This window comes from Triplophysa rosa, linkage group LG12 (genome assembly GCF_024868665.1).
Source record: "Triplophysa rosa linkage group LG12, Trosa_1v2, whole genome shotgun sequence".
Taxonomy (NCBI): domain Eukaryota; kingdom Metazoa; phylum Chordata; class Actinopteri; order Cypriniformes; family Nemacheilidae; genus Triplophysa; species Triplophysa rosa.
Window position 1 is genome coordinate 14,062,572 of NC_079901.1, and position 16,071 is coordinate 14,078,642.

At 37.0% G+C, this 16,071-nt stretch overlaps 1 protein-coding gene across 1 annotated transcript in view; it reads right to left on the minus strand.

Annotated features, from left to right (window-relative positions):
• Positions 1-1,313: 1,313 nt before the first annotated feature.
• The window catches only part of tspan18b (tetraspanin 18b), a 44,209-nt gene continuing 29,451 nt past the window's right edge, over positions 1,314-16,071 (minus strand). The window contains exons 3-9 of the mRNA XM_057347721.1: positions 7,842-7,937; positions 4,259-4,453; positions 4,096-4,170; positions 3,894-3,992; positions 3,622-3,798; positions 3,184-3,267; positions 1,314-2,097 (exon numbers count right to left, since the gene is read on the minus strand). Of these exons, the coding sequence (XP_057203704.1) occupies positions 2,050-2,097; positions 3,184-3,267; positions 3,622-3,798; positions 3,894-3,992; positions 4,096-4,170; positions 4,259-4,453; positions 7,842-7,937 (774 nt within the window). The 3' untranslated portion in view covers positions 1,314-2,049. The remainder of the gene's footprint in view (positions 2,098-3,183; positions 3,268-3,621; positions 3,799-3,893; positions 3,993-4,095; positions 4,171-4,258; positions 4,454-7,841; positions 7,938-16,071) is intronic.

The window sequence follows — 16,071 nt, forward strand, 5'->3', positions numbered from 1 at the left end:
CCAATATAGATATTATACCTCAAAGCGACGATGTCACTGATCACTATCTTATAACATGTACACTGCGCACTGCAGAAATCAGCCGTTTAACTCGTTATCGACAGGGTAGAACAATTACCTCGACTACTAAAGATAGTTTCACAAAGAGCTTGCCAGATCTGACTCCTTTAATAACCATACCAATAAATATAGAATCGCTCGATGACATGACCAGCAAATTGGGCACTATTTTCTCTAATACATTAGAAGCTGTCGCACCTATGAAGTCAAAAAAGATTAATGAGAAAAACGCAGCACCATGGTACAATAGCACCACTCGCGCCCTTAAAAGAGAAACACGTAAACTGGAGCGCAAATGGAAACAAACCCAATTAGAGGTCTTTAAAATTGCGTGGAAAGAGAGTGCAAACTGTTATAAAAAGGCACTAAAAGCAGCAAAGGCTGAGCACCTCCGAACCTCATAGAAACTAACAAAAACAATCCAAGGTTTTTATTTAGTACAGTTGCTAAACTAACAAATAAACAGACTTCACCTGACCTGGGTATTCCGCCGCACCTTGGTAGCAATGATTTCATGAATTTTTTTACAGAGAAAATCGATTAGATCGGCTCCGTGAGATATAATCAAGTCTAGTGTATGATTAAATCGATGAGTGGGTCCATTGATGTGTTGTGTTACTCCAAAAGAGTGTAATAGCTCTGTAAACGCCACTGCTAATGCATCGTTAGCACTATCTACGTGGATATTAAAGTCTCCGACAATTAGTACTTTATCAACGTTAACCAATAGGTCCGATAGGAAGTCCGCAAAAGAAGTGCATTGTACAATAATAATAGTGTAAATGATCAAATGAATTAAAATTATTTAATGGATGCCAACTGGGACAAAAGACCTTACTACCCCTAACCGACCATACCCTTTATTATTACTACTACTAGTCACACGGTTTACTCACTACAACACTGAAGCTGCTGGTAAACGGGTGTCGTTCATTCAAGGTTCTTCTGGGGGACGACCCACCCACAATTTTGTGCTTCCCACGCCCAAGCCTAGTGCATAAATTTCCCTTGACAGCCCTAAAGTTAAATAGTAGGCTACACTTGAAATACTGATGTTCACTTGTTTTAGCTTGGGGCACATACAGACAAGTATGACAAAACTGTAGTAACAAGTATGACAAAACTGTAGTAACAAGTATGACAAAACTGTAGTAACAAGTATGACAAAACTGTTTTCTTAGCTTTTTGTAATAAACAAAGAAAATGAAAATGTCACATTTTGTTGTGAAAACAGTTGAAAAGAAACACGGAAATCCAAAGGTTAAGTTTATTTACAGACACACTGAGAATCTGAGCAAAAGATTGCTTTAATGTTAGTCTTACCTCAATAGAAATGCATACACATCAATTTAAGCTAAAATCACATATAATTACTATGGCAATAAACATCACAATGCAAAAAACGATGCTGGTCTTCAAGCAGGGATGAGGTGCATCCATTCTCCACAGACACACACACACAGATCTCAAATGCTGCACTCACACAGAAAAAATTTAATTCACATGACTATACAACACCAATGTAGGCTAATGTGCTTGTGAAAGCTTGCATTCAAGGAGTGTGGTAATGTGTTGGTGAGAGAAAAGTGGTTTGGTCAAATTTTATTTTTTAACTAAAAGCACAAATGTCTATACAAACAAGCCAGCATTACTCAGTATAAATATTCTTCATCCAAAATCAGTGCAGCACCTTCATTCTTTTTTCAGGTTTATCTGGTCTGTTTAACACCTGGTCAAAATTACGCAAGGACTTTGTGACAAAAAGCCCATTCAATTTTCGCAGTATTCAAAGAATGATCTATTTTTGTCACTGTTTTATTTTTGTTACCTTGTACCTCAAAGGTCCAGCTGTGAAATACAGGTCAATGGTTCATTTTTTATTAATACGCTTAAAGATATAAAATGAAGTAAAACATTCTTTTGAAAAGTGGTTTAGTTGTCTTATTTTGTGTTGTTGTCCTTTTTTTTCCCCAAAAGTCTTTCGGTGATCTACTGGATTCCCCTGAACAAACACATGGCAAAAACCATTGCAAAAAGCTGTTAAGGAAACAAACACAAACTTGTTAGATTTTGAACACTTAATCACTTATTAATATTTTTTCATATTTTAGAAAAATAGTAAGCTTATCAAAACTGTATAATAACAAAGGGAACTGAGGATTATGTTTCAACTAAATGTTTCTAAACAAAAAAATAAACCTTGTTATAGCATCTTCAATGTAGTCACCTTTTGCCTAAAATTTGCATAAATGTTCTCTTGCCATTTTTACTAGCAGCTCAAGATTATTTTGGAACAATATTAAAGGAATTCCCATCTATTCTGTGCTCTTACTGCTGCCCATTATTTAGTCAAAGGCATCCGTTTCAAGTCATTTTTTAATCAATAAAATGTTATTAGTTTATAATGAAAAAGTTTATATTTGCAAATTAATTTTTTGACTAAATTCAGACATTTAAGCATACACCTTCTGATGAAAACCTTTTTAAAACAATAAGAGTGTTCTTAAACTTGATGGATAGTGTAAATTATGAAACAATTATTAATTATTTAAACAGTTGTCCTTTTAAATTCGATTATAAGAACACATTAAATGTTAAGGGAATGTGACACTATATTTGTTGAATCATGCACAGTTACAGTTACTTAAACTTTATTGTTGGTAAAGTTGGTAAAAGTTTCTGCATGTTCACGTCTCAGCCTTGAAGTCAATCTGTGGTGTTTAGATCTTTTTTCAAAATGTATTTGCAGTTCAAATCTGGTGAACTTTATTATACAGAGAAATAGTCTACACATTTTTCTCTCCATACATGTGGTCCTCTCACATATTCTCATGGGAAATATAAACTCTATTAAGTAAACACCTACAATGCTTACAGCACTACTACTAAGGTTACTATGAAGTAGCTAGTCGTGTAATCTGTACTTCCAGTTCAGTACCACATGAGGGCAGCAGAGATTCAATTTAAAGGTCAGTACATAAAGTATTTCTCTGAGGAGCCTCATCTCCTCATCTCTAAATCTTTGTGAGGATTTTCTAAAGATCAGTCGCATTTGAACAGTTTGAATAAATTGGTAACTATCGCTTAAAGATCAAATAAGATGAGAATTTAGTCATACTATACCTCAATGGTGAGTACAACAATAGCCAGGGCACCAGCCACATAAATGTACATCTCAAAATAGTCCACAACCGATGAATAGCAGCCCTGCCAAACCAAACGTAAACATAAGAAATCCATTTGTACAATGAAAGGAACAGTTCACCGTAAAATGACAATTCAGACTGGTTGCAGCGATGTTTAGTTTGCAATCATTTGGACAAACCCTTTCTTAAGTTTGACTGTCCTTCATTCTCTAACACAGTATGTCTTATGTAAGGAAACTCACATACGTGCACATTCCTCAGACGCTGAGAACATGGAAAAACTGTGGTCAGCGTTGAGAGAGCTGAAGCTGAGTGGTCACACTACGTCCCCTCTTTCTGTTTTACAGCTCTAGTTTAATCTGAACTGAATTTTCGACCACACAGAGCAAATCTGACATATAGTATCACAGCCCACCTTGTTGTTGCGGTACAGCATGTTGCCTGAGAGGCATTCCTCCCTGTTACTGAACACCACATCTCCAGGGTGACTGTTCTTACGGCAGCAGGACTCAGGCACCACATCACTGGGGTTTATGAGTCTGAAGAGGCTTTCCTCGAAGTCTTCCGGACTATTCACGCCACAGCAGTCAAACTAGAGGGATATAACATTAAAATGTGAACACTTTTGACATTTGCAACATCGTTGTTCTGTTCTGAACTCTTGTGAGCGGTCGACAGGATACATACCGTGTTCATAATGGCGTTCCACGTCGACGTGAAGACATCTGTGTTGTTGTAACCCTGATAGTGACTCTTTAGCTCCTTAGTAAAGTATTCTCTGGTAAGCTTTGGACACAAAATTAAAAAATATATATGAATGCTGCTCACAACACCAACACATACTGTACATCTCTCTCAACTTTTTGAGACTGCGGAGACGTTTACTCACATGTTCCCTGAAGATGAAGGCAAGAATTGCAGCCGCCAGCTCTGCCAGGAATATAATGAGGATCAGCAGGAAGAACTGCAAAGAGAGAGATTGAGAATTGAGGACAATGACACCAACTTTACAAAGCGCTTCTAAAAACCAGGAACTTGTCAATGGGACTCACAAAAAGCAGCAGACACTTGTTTTCACGTATGGCCCCGCAGCAGCCCAGGAACCCCAGAAGGAAAAGCATGCCCCCCATGGCCAGGATGATGTAGACTCCTGTGAAGAGAAGGGGGTTTGCTGCCACTATCTCCCTGAAACCTGTGGGGTCCACCACTACCCACACCCCCACACCCAGCAGGAAGGAGCCACCCAACTGAAGACCAGACCAGAGATGGAGAGAGAGAGAGAAACAAAACAGACGCAACATTATGCACTCATTTTGATTTTGCTCCACATTGCAACAAATTATTAAGGCGTGACATAAAGTCATCCAACAGCAATGTGAAAGACTGACAGCATGACAAGACACATGAAAACTATGATAAAAATCTAGGTTATCACATAAAAAATATTCCTAAATATTACTGCTGTATTGCTTAAAAGTGAATATGAACTTGTTTTCTTTGCAGTATTTGGGGTCTGAAAAATACAGAGCATGTTTTCTGTATAATGTATATATTTGTAAAGACCACTTCACAACATGTAAACACTGGTCCACTTCTGGTTTGAGTTTTTATCTGTTTTTCTCAGATATTACATATATAATTACATCTTAAAGATTTTTTTATCTTTTAAATCAGTTATAAATATTCTGTTGGTTGTATTTTATTCAACCAGTGTTGCTTTCATCATCAGAAGTGGTCTATATTATTATTTATTATATTATTATTTATACATTTTATATATAAAATGTATATATTTTATATTTATATTATATTTATTATACATTTATATATATAAATTTACTACAATTGCATAAAAAAATATATTATATCTTAATATAATGTGATATTTATTAATTATGTTTTCTGAATTCTTTAAAAACAAGTCTTTATATCTCATTTACCATCATATAAAATCTTGATAACATGTCACAATCATGTATTTTGTATAAGCAATAGTTTTTCAACATTTATTAATCCTTGTTAATGTTAGTTAATGTCAATACAATTGTTCATGTAAGTTCATTGTGCGTTAACTATTGTTAACAGTTACAACGTTGTAGTAGATGCTGAAATGAACATGAACTAAATTAAAATGAATAAATGCTGTAGAATTATTGTTTATTGTTACTTCATGTAAACAAATGCATTAACTAATATTAACAACAACCTTATTGTTGTGTTACCAAAATCGTAAATTGATCTTGTTATGATGTTTAGATCATTTTGCACATAGAAATTGATTGTAAGAATACTATATCAGTCATGATAAATAGGTGAAAGGATTTTAAGCCACACATTGTCGAGTTGTTCACACTTACAGTAGTACTTGCTAAAGTGAACCTGAAGGTTAAGGTGCCAGCAGGCAGTGAGAATACTAATGAGCTCTACTCGGGAAATAAATCACTTCGGAGTAACCGGCTACTGAAAGTAAAACCAGAAGCTTTAAGAGAACAGAGAGAAATGGGGAAGGTAAAGCATAAAGGCAGAAAGAGGAGGTTTAGCAGTGGAGTGGGGGCTGGGGAGCCCTGCTATTGCAGCTTCCTACAATCCTCTCTACCTGTCAAAGTGATACCCGTCCACCATCCCCCCTCCCGACACCTCGCTCACAAACACACACAGATGAAGGTTTGAGCAGACTGAGGCTGGTGATTAAGCAGCCGGAGAGCCACATGTGTGTGAGTGGGTTTGCGCAGTGGGTTTTGAGATAACAGCCTCACACAAAAACATGTTCCTCAGTCTCTCTGTCTCTTTCCTGTGCGCCAAACCTGGAAATCTTTTCATGGATGGAATTAGCAGTCTGCGTGTCAGGCTGAGCTCTCTCCGTCACAGGCAGGAATTTTTGTCATAAACGGCTTTTATCAACCCAGACTGCTGTTTTATTAGTCTCAGCATTGAGCGAATACGAGCAGGTGTTTCGCTTTATTAAATGGATTTGAGAGAATTATATTAGCGTTTATTCGAACGAAAACAAGCTCTGTAATTGTGAGCGTTGTTACCAACATTACCCACGTCGAGGGGGAAAATTAATTTAGTCAAGCAAGATGAGTCTGGTTGTGATCCAAATATTACACTGTCTACAGCAATCCCACTGTGAGAATTCACATTGTCAACCTGGATAAATGATCAAAGAAGTTTCTGGCTCTTATAGATGATAACAGCGCTAAGGAGTTATCCTGTTATAAATTTGTGAATTGCTACAGGCTGAATTTTGGGAGATAAATGAATGAAGTTCAAATGCATCTTTCATAAATAAGTATGTTGGTAGATCCCTTGACAAAAGCCCCAGGTATCAAGGATATCACAAACTATTCCAGAGTGACAGTTACATTTTCTCAAGTCACATTTCTTTTCCCCCTCACCTTATTTTAATGTTCTCCATATAAACAAAATACAGCATAAATTGCAAAAAGAACATGCATACAGCCACGGAACAAATTAGGAATCAGTTTTTCTCATTTTAAAGTAGTAGTTCACTTCAAAATTTGCCCCCATTTACTTTCCATAGTAGGAAAAAATATTATGGAAAGTCAATGGGGACCAATTTTGAAGTGAAATACTTGTTTAAAATTGACTACTTATGGGTATGTGTTTAGGCAAATTAATCATTGTTTCATTATGTGAACGACTAACAATATTTCTACCAAATTTCAAATAAGAATATTGTTTCTATTTGCATTTATTTGCAGAAAATGAAAACTGGACAAACAGGTCAAAATAACAGAAAAGATGCTCTTTATTTTTTCACACCTCAAATACTGCAAAGAAAACAACTTCATATTCACTTTTAAGCAACACAACAGTAATATTTCTACATGTATTTAAAAGTTCTACAATACAATTATATTTTTATGTAATAACCTTTTTTTATGCATTTGGCAGACACTTTTATCCAAAGCGGCTTACATTGCATTGAACTATACGTTTGCTTCTGACTATGTGCAATCCCCTGGGATCGAACCCATGACCTTGGCGTTGCTAGCGCCATGCTCTTACCACTGAGCCACAGGAAAGCTAACCTTGATTTTTAATCACAGTTTTTATGTGTCTTGTCATGCTGTCAGTCTTTCACATTGCTGTTGAATGACTTTGTCACTCCTGAGTTTTGATTTTGTTGAAATTCAACAGACACTGGACTGGAACGGCCATACATCTAGAAATGCTGATTAAATGAAAATTTGGAAAGGTCTCTTAATTTTTTCCGCGGCTATTTCCTTATGTGACCTCCATGTATGTCTCTTGTTAATAAAAAGGTCTATAAGACAAACAGCAACAGAGCAAAGTTGATACTGAAGAAAACATTCCACACGTAAGAAAAAAAAAGAATGAGAAAATACATATGGAAATAACCAAAGATGTACCTATAGTATAATTGAAATCACATTTTTAAATACATCATTATTACATTAAAAGTGACGTTATCTAAAAATACGACTTGCTGTTTCAAATAAAAGGCAGGACTTCCATTTATAGACCCGCCATACTGAGTATTGTTTTTTACCAGTCATTTTTTTGGAGTAGTCGTTCACCTCCCCCTTACACTGTCTCTGGTAGATTGAATGTGAAATGCATGCGTAGGGAGGACATAAAAATACTTACAAAGATAAGGAAGTTGAAGACAAACATGAGGTACTTGATGCAGCTGAGGCAATCTCCCTCCATGCTCGTCCCCCTCGCCGAAGCCTCCCCGAGCCCCTAGAAGCAACACAAACATGACTTCATCCCTCCAAACTTAATCAGAAACACACACCAACTTTCATCTTGCCTTACAGCCACATTATGACACTCAGCTTAAAAACATCCCTATTAAAACCCAATATAAGTGTCATAAATGTATTTTCTTGAGCTCTGTTAAAGATAACAAAAAGCTGCATTCCAAATAATGTGAATTCAGGGTTCCCATGTGCATACTAACATGACCATGCTCTTTTTTAAAGGCACAGGCTCGCTTTTAATATAATTAACGATGAGAAGCTCTTGTGTTTCAGCAGACCATCCCTCTACCTGAAAAAGCACTCTGTGAGATGAAGGCCTATTACGGCACCACTTTCCTTAAATGAAACCGGCCTCTTTTCATTAGTTCTAGGAGAACGCTAATATCCAGCAGTAGCGGAGCGACCCCTCCATTACTCAGAGAGGGCATTACATGTGTCATCCTTACATATGTTTGATTGCAACCTTCTCTGTGCTGATACCATAAGTCTTGTTGTACATAAGTAAAACGCAACCAACGATACAAGATGGATTGGAAATATTAAAAGTAAATATACATCAGCGAGAACTCCGTGCAAGAGGGTGTTGACTTAAAGCCAGAAATAGAACTTGGCTTGTGGACGAATGCACTAACCATGACCTCTCAGTTTTTTTCCCCTTCCCCTTCGACTTTGTTTTTTTTTTCTCCCCGTCTTGTCAAAAGCAATCCCATTATGTTCTGGCAGAACTTTATCAAACACTTTCTTCTAGCTCAGCAAGGTTTCATGGGTTCACAGATAGAGGTCTATAAATCTTGAAAAGATGGTTTTACATCTTCCAAAAGATTCCAAATTTAAATAACAAGATTATTTCTGTCTTAGTGTCCACCACCTCCCCAAAGGAACACACCGAGACGCAGTCTGTTTAATGGATTCTTTCAATCAAACTTAGGGATCAAACGTGTCTGTAAAGTGCTTATAGCACCCGGAGGGCAATTAGTATTTTAATTACCCTCATTCTTAACCAGGGTTTTAATTAGGGCTTGCATACATTAAAGCTTTCATTTTCAGCATCTATGACCCCTTTGCATAAATTGGTACGATCTCTACCAAAGCTGTTAGCAGCTGGACGTGAGAACACCAGAGAGAAAAAGTGTAAAAGCTTTAAGAATACAGGCTTGTGAAATCTGGATCCACATCTAAGCAAGCGTTCTCTGGTTTTCTGCTAAAACTTGAGCACAATTCTTGGCTTGCCGAGTGCAAAGCGCTAATATACGTTCCCAGTTGGAGCGCACTGGTGAAAAGCATGTCGGAGCCCGGTATAAATCAAAATCTGGAGAAACTGCAGAATAAACAGGGTTTTTCCCATGACTCCCACAGCACTGCGGCTCTCATCAATCAAACGTATAGCTGCATGTAATGGAACGATCTGCAGGGAAACTACAGACCGAATGCAGTGCGTTTACTGTATGCGGCAAAGTAAAGTCCAAAGAGCTTTGGCTGTTCCACATGCGAAAGCCACAGCAAACATGATCAAGAGTTCAGCTGTTTTCTCCACAGTCTGGAGACTGATTACAAGACCAAACGCTCCAGCGTTCACACAACACAAAGAAAAACATTCATCAAATGTGCAAAAATAATAAATGAAGACAAACACAAAAACGAAGAGAATCAGCTCATCAACATGTTCTGTTACAGACTCACAAGAGAACCACAGAATGCAAGAAGCTCATGTTAGTAAGGCTGCACAATATATCTAAATTGTCAAAATATCACAGATGTGTATATCGCAATATAAATATCACAACACATCACTGTTCACATTTAGAAATGGTAATGATGCTTTCTTTTCCAAGAAACAATGACTAATTTAAGTTCAAATTGAACTTTAATAATTTACTTATCTAAATGTTTTAGTTTTTAAATATATATACATTTTAATAAGAGATGCACCGATATATCGGCCAATAATTGGTATCGGTCGATTTTCAAATCGCTCAATCAAAAGAGAACAGAAAAATGCATTGAATTTGTGCTCTGTATATAGAAAATGTTACGAAACATCACCAATTTGATCTTCAATATTAATATCAAGTCATTGAAGTTAGGTCAAAATGAATAACATTCAAGTTAAGAAATATTCATTTAATCTTCAGAATCTGTATTGGTGTCAGCGGATATCACCCTGAATAACTGGCTGTTGGTATCGGTGGAGATATTTAGTATTGGTGCGTCTCTAATTTTAATTGATTTTACAAACTTAAAGCCCTCTTTATTTTATTATTTAACATATCGCTGCTGTCCTTCCAATTCCAAATTGTGCTTTTTAAATGATTAAATACTGTGTTGTCAAAGTTGACAAGCACTTTTTAATACTTTTTATTGGTTAGATATTTGCAAAACCCAGTGACAAACAATAAAGGGAATAAAGGGTAACTAATGATGATTTAGACAGCAGCGATATATTTCTTCAATATCGTTCAGCACTACATGTTAGTACATATATAGGGCAGTCGTGGCCTAATGGTTAGAGAGTCGGACTGGGGGGCAACCAGAAGGTTGCCGGTTCGATCCTCAGGGCCGGCGGGTAACGACTGAGGTGCCCTTGAGCAAGGCACCTTACCCCTACTTGCTCCCCGGGCGCTGCAGTGATAGCTGACCACTGCTCCGGGTGTACGTGTGTTCAGTACTCTCTGGATGGGTTAAATGCAGAGGTCACATTTCGGGTGTGGGTCACCTTACCTGACAAAGAGGTCATTTCACTTCACTTCACTTATTTGCTACACAACAGAGAACTAATTTTGAAAGTATGAGTCTAAAAAACTATAAATCTATTCATTTTGACTAACAGGCTGACAATCTATTGTGCTATTAAACAAGATGTTATGCGAAAGTCATTCTAGAATATTTCCCCTTTGCATCATGACTTAACCAGACTGTGAAATGTTAGACAAGCAGCTAAAGATTACAATGAACAAGTGAAAAAGAATTTTACATTTTCATAGGAAAAACATTAATACATGCATTCCAGACTCACAACCAGAAAACTGGTCCTTTCACCAAAGGGGTTTATGATGAAAATGTTGTAGTTACTATAATTATTCACAAGTAGAGGCCAATTGTAAGGCAACTCATTAGTGCACTCATTAGTGCAATTGTTTTTCATATGTGTAAATGTGAGATTTTTTTCTGTGTGAAGTGAACACTATTTACCAACATAAAACACAGTCACACAATAGTACTGAACTATGTATTTAAAATCTGTAGTGAGTCAGAAGAGAATGTCACACACCTCTGCTTAGAGATGTGAACAGGCTGCCTGTAAAAGAGGAGTAGTTCACCTTCAAAATGAAAATTCTGTCATCATTTATACGCCCTCTTGTCATTTCAAACCTGTATGACTTTCTTTCTTATCCAGAACACAAAAGAAGATATTTTGAAAAAATGTTGGTAAGAGAACAGCACAGCCCCCCATTCACTTCTATTGTAACCAATGCAAGTGAATGGGGGGCTGTTAACAACATTCTTTAAAATATCTTCTTTGGTGTTCTGCGGAAGAAAGAAAGTTATACAGGTTTGAATTGACAAGAGGGTGAGTAAATGACGACAGAATTTTCATTTTGAAGGTGAACTACTCCTTTCATACACTTTTTTTTAGTGCTTTTAGTTAAAATATTCACTATTACTACAGTTCAAGCTTCAGCAAGCAACTTGTCTTGAACAATCTGTACTATAAACATGAATGATACCTAAAACAGCGCGGGTTGAGACGTGTGTAATTACTTTACTAAGTGACCTGACACGTGATTTCCCCTGGAAGTTTATAAAAACACAGCTGGGCTAACAGGACTAAAAACACAGGTCATATCAAGGAATCAAAATATCACGGAGACTTTCGAGTGGGCGATGTAAAACCACCCTGAAGATTTTAGGAACTACATACTGTAGCAATGCCCTGACAGCCACCCTCGACACCCTGAGATTATGTCTGAGAGTTTGACGTGAGCAAACCCCACACATATTTTCTTCAGAAAATAAAGTCTGGTTTGCAAACTGAAAGCCACTCCTCCTCTGGAAAATAAATGTACATTTATGCTTTTGGCCGACACTTTTATCCGAAGTGCATTTGAGGAATATATTTATGAGTAATGTGCGTGAATTCCCTAGAAATCAAACCCATGACCTTGGTGTTGCTAGCTCCGTGCTCAACCAGTTAAGCTACATAAATAGCACCTCCTCCAGCCCAAAGGTTGAGAAGGTTTTCCTTGTGGTTGACACTTTTTAACATGATTAATTCAGTGTCTGCTACAGTCACTTTTACCCGGCTAACTGGGACAAGATCATTAGTGTGTAATGTGTACACTGTGTGCTGGTCAGCCTTCCCCCTTCAGACATGAGCTTGCATACATCAAGAGCAATACAGCATTGAGGAACAAGATTCACAAGAGCTCAGAACTGAATCAGACGATGCCCTGAAATCAGCAGAAATCTCGCAAATGACTCTTATTAGTTCTCTTGAATGCACAGCTTGAATAGCTAACAGTAAATGTCTGCGTGTGCATGTGTGAAATGCAAGTAAATGGCTTGAATGGTGTATGCTATGATTGACTGTGTGAGATGGGATTGACTGAACGATGCTTAGATTCACGAAAAACAAAGTGAAAATTGTAAACATTTTTCAAAAATTTTAGTTTCGAGTCTACATATTTCATGCCATCTGTGTGTAGAACATTTTTACGACAGATAATTTCATACCTGTGTAAAGATATTTGGAAGAATGTTAGTAATTTTCAGTTCCGGGACATCACTGACTACCATAGGAAGAATAAATGGTAGTCAAAGGTGCTCGAGAACTCTTTGTTTTCCTAAATTCTTCAAAATATCTTCAACATATGTTCAACAGAACAAAAAATACAATATTTTATTTGGTAGTGGATGATGAATATATTACTATGGTAGTGGATGATAGCCCAGAACTGAAAATTGCTAACATTCTTCCAAATATCTTTCTCTGTGTTCACTGGAACAAAGAAATCGATACAGGTTTAAAACAACCTGAGGGTGAGTAAATGAAGACAGATTTTCATCCTTTTAATGTTTGCATGTTCTACCCATCAGGCATATACTGTCCCTAATGAACCTCCAATTAGAGCCGAATATCTCACATGCTGTCTTGCTTTGATTTCTTTAAAAGCTAAGTAGCTGCAGCATGTTCATGGACAGGCCAGGTACCTCATGTATCAGAAAACTCTCTAATGAACGCCATATGTGCTATAATTCATTAAAACTGTGCTCTGTAATGAGCCTAAAGCTTTTAGTGCTTCATCAATGATCATTTAAATGAAACAGACTGATGAAACCATTGGATTTCTTGTCCTTTGAAGGAGAATTTCAATGTTGGATGGGACACAATAGACCCGCAGTGCCAAAGCTCATTCAGCGGGCCAGCTGACACACAAAAACAATGATCTGATTTACAGAAAGTCTCTAGTGAAATCTAACATGATTTACTGTCTAGTCGGTGGCTGCTTAGACGGTTGTATTAGTATTCAAGAGCATCACGCTTATAGTGGTCATAAGATTCTGAATATATCAAAATAAATGACTTTTTTCAAATGATCTGGGATAAGAAATCGAGTTCATTAAAGAGATCACTGTTCAGATGCAGGTGCCGGATTCAAATGAATGAAGCTACTTTATCTTTGCCAGTAGGTTGATGAATGCACAGCATTCACTGATGAGAGAAACCAGACGGATTCGGGAAATGGTCAGTGTTGGCAAAGCGAAGATTAATAAAAAAGGAAATTTGCCAACCACTAACTTATTGTATGAGTCATGACTGGCAAGCTATGAAATTTAATCCATTTACATGAAGGCTAAATGATATTGATAAGAAACATGTGCAACTTTACAGGAATACTATACGTGAGAAGAATTCTTAGTTAGAAAAAACAGCCTTCTGCAGCTCTTTCTGCTTGGCGCAGTTATTAATCCCAGGTAAAGAAGATCATTAGCTAACCCAGATCAATAAGACATTCATGGGTTGAAGCATCTTCTCCTTTTGTCTTGGAAGGATCTTTGTGCCTCTTAACACAATGTCGCTTTCTTATCCCACACTCGGTGTGATCACATCAACACTTGTTCATTAGTACAACAGGAATTTCCCAAGACACTGGACTTTCCCTTTTTATGCGATTTAACGTTAATTCACTTGTACTAGTGGTTATTTAGCTAACACTATCTTACCATTTCAAGCAATTAAATAACGGTTACATTAACAGACCCCGGCAAGTATTTTTTAAAGATTTCTGTGGTGTTCCTACAGATGCTAGCATTAAACAACGTCACATTTACAGCTGCACAATCGTTTGCTTGATAAATCAAAAACATCCCACACTGCATACGCATCTGATATCCTGGGCTGTGCACGAATGTCCAACAATGAATGCATTCTAATTTAGGGAACCTTCCCAGGAACTTTGATCAACTGTGGAAAATTGTGTGTTTCATTTTGTTTAGAGTTTTGCGGTTCAATGACATTACAATGGATCTCTGTGCCGAGCTGCATAAAGAAGCGAAAGGGGCATTCACAATAAACTGATTTGCTTTGGACACAACATTTAAGTAATGCCAAAGCCTCCAACAGTACAATGAGTTGGCGTCCTTCAGTGATTTAATCGCTGTTAAGGGGCGTTCACATTATAACGATAACTTTAACTATAACTATTTACGTCCACACCAGCGTACGATAACAATAACGTTATGTTTATTTTAAGCTTGCGTGCTGCAGTGTTTCCAGGCACTAAAATGAATGTAGATGACCTGCTGATGATGCTTTTTTTTTCATTCCCGAACATCTTTTCTACAAAATATGACAGCAAAGGCTGGATGCTGTCTCTGTAGGCTGAAGGTGCGCTTGTGTCCGGGATGTAAAGCATATGTTTTGTCAGCTTGCTCAGACTTACACTGTAAAAAATGAAAAGTTGGATCAACTTGAAAAAACAAATACTTCAATTGGTAACACCTAAAAACTTTAGTTTGTCCGTAATTTTTAATTTAATTTTTAATTTTTTACGTGTTACCAATTGAAGTAAATTTTTTCTTAATTTTTTAAGCGTTACATCAGTATATAATATCCCGCCGTAAACACACAGCTTTCCGACCGCGACAGTCTTTAATTAAAACATTAAACCTGTGTCGCGATCACCAATTGCCAAACATTAGAAATACACTAAGTACTCTTTAAAAGTATGTTTTATCGTTCATCAGCTAGAAAAAAAAAACTTTCTGAAAGTGATCCCAACGATATCGTTCTCTGTATCTTTACGTAATAGTTGTGATGTCAACCCCGCTGTTCTCCTAAATTAAGAGCGATTTTTATAACTTAATTTTATAGTTTATGTCTCTTTAGTGTAAATAGCTTTAGGAATTTAGTGTTGGTCAATACAAACACTGACAAGAGAGTGAGGATGGCATTAGTGCTAAACTGTGGTGTGAAGAAAAGACACATGTAGAAGGTTTGTCCACAAATACTGTGTTCGAAATGTCAATACAAAGTAATCAAGAGTGTCTACATTTGGTTTGTTTTCCTATAGTGCCCATATCTTCTCCCCTCCTTTTCGCCTCACACCAAACATCACAGACTAAAGAACCTAAAGTTCAAACAGTCCACTCCCCCACACTTTTACTGAGCTCTGAAGTTACTCCTTACATCTTGGACCTGGTTGATCTTGGATGCAGGAAGAATGTATATTTTTGCCAAGAAGCAAAACAGAAATAGTGGAAGAAAAAAATAATATTGCAAAGCAATATTTTGACTTCAAGACTATTTCAGGCAGTAGAGGTAACATGTTTGGGGTTTCGGGAGATATGCGGAGATGATTTCCAGTGCGGGGGAGGACAAGTATTTTCCAGTCTGAGCTAGAAAGGAAGGGTCCAAATGAGCTTTTTTGGCCAATGATGAGTGACTTATGAAAATTTACAGCCTATATTTTTTTCTTTTTGGCCATGCATTTTACATGACTTATTAAAATGTATACTGTTGCTGATATGGCTTTGTCTAGCATATTAGTAACAGGCATCATCCATAAGACATCTCTCTGTCACTCTGTGATAATACACCCGTCAAAAAGACACAT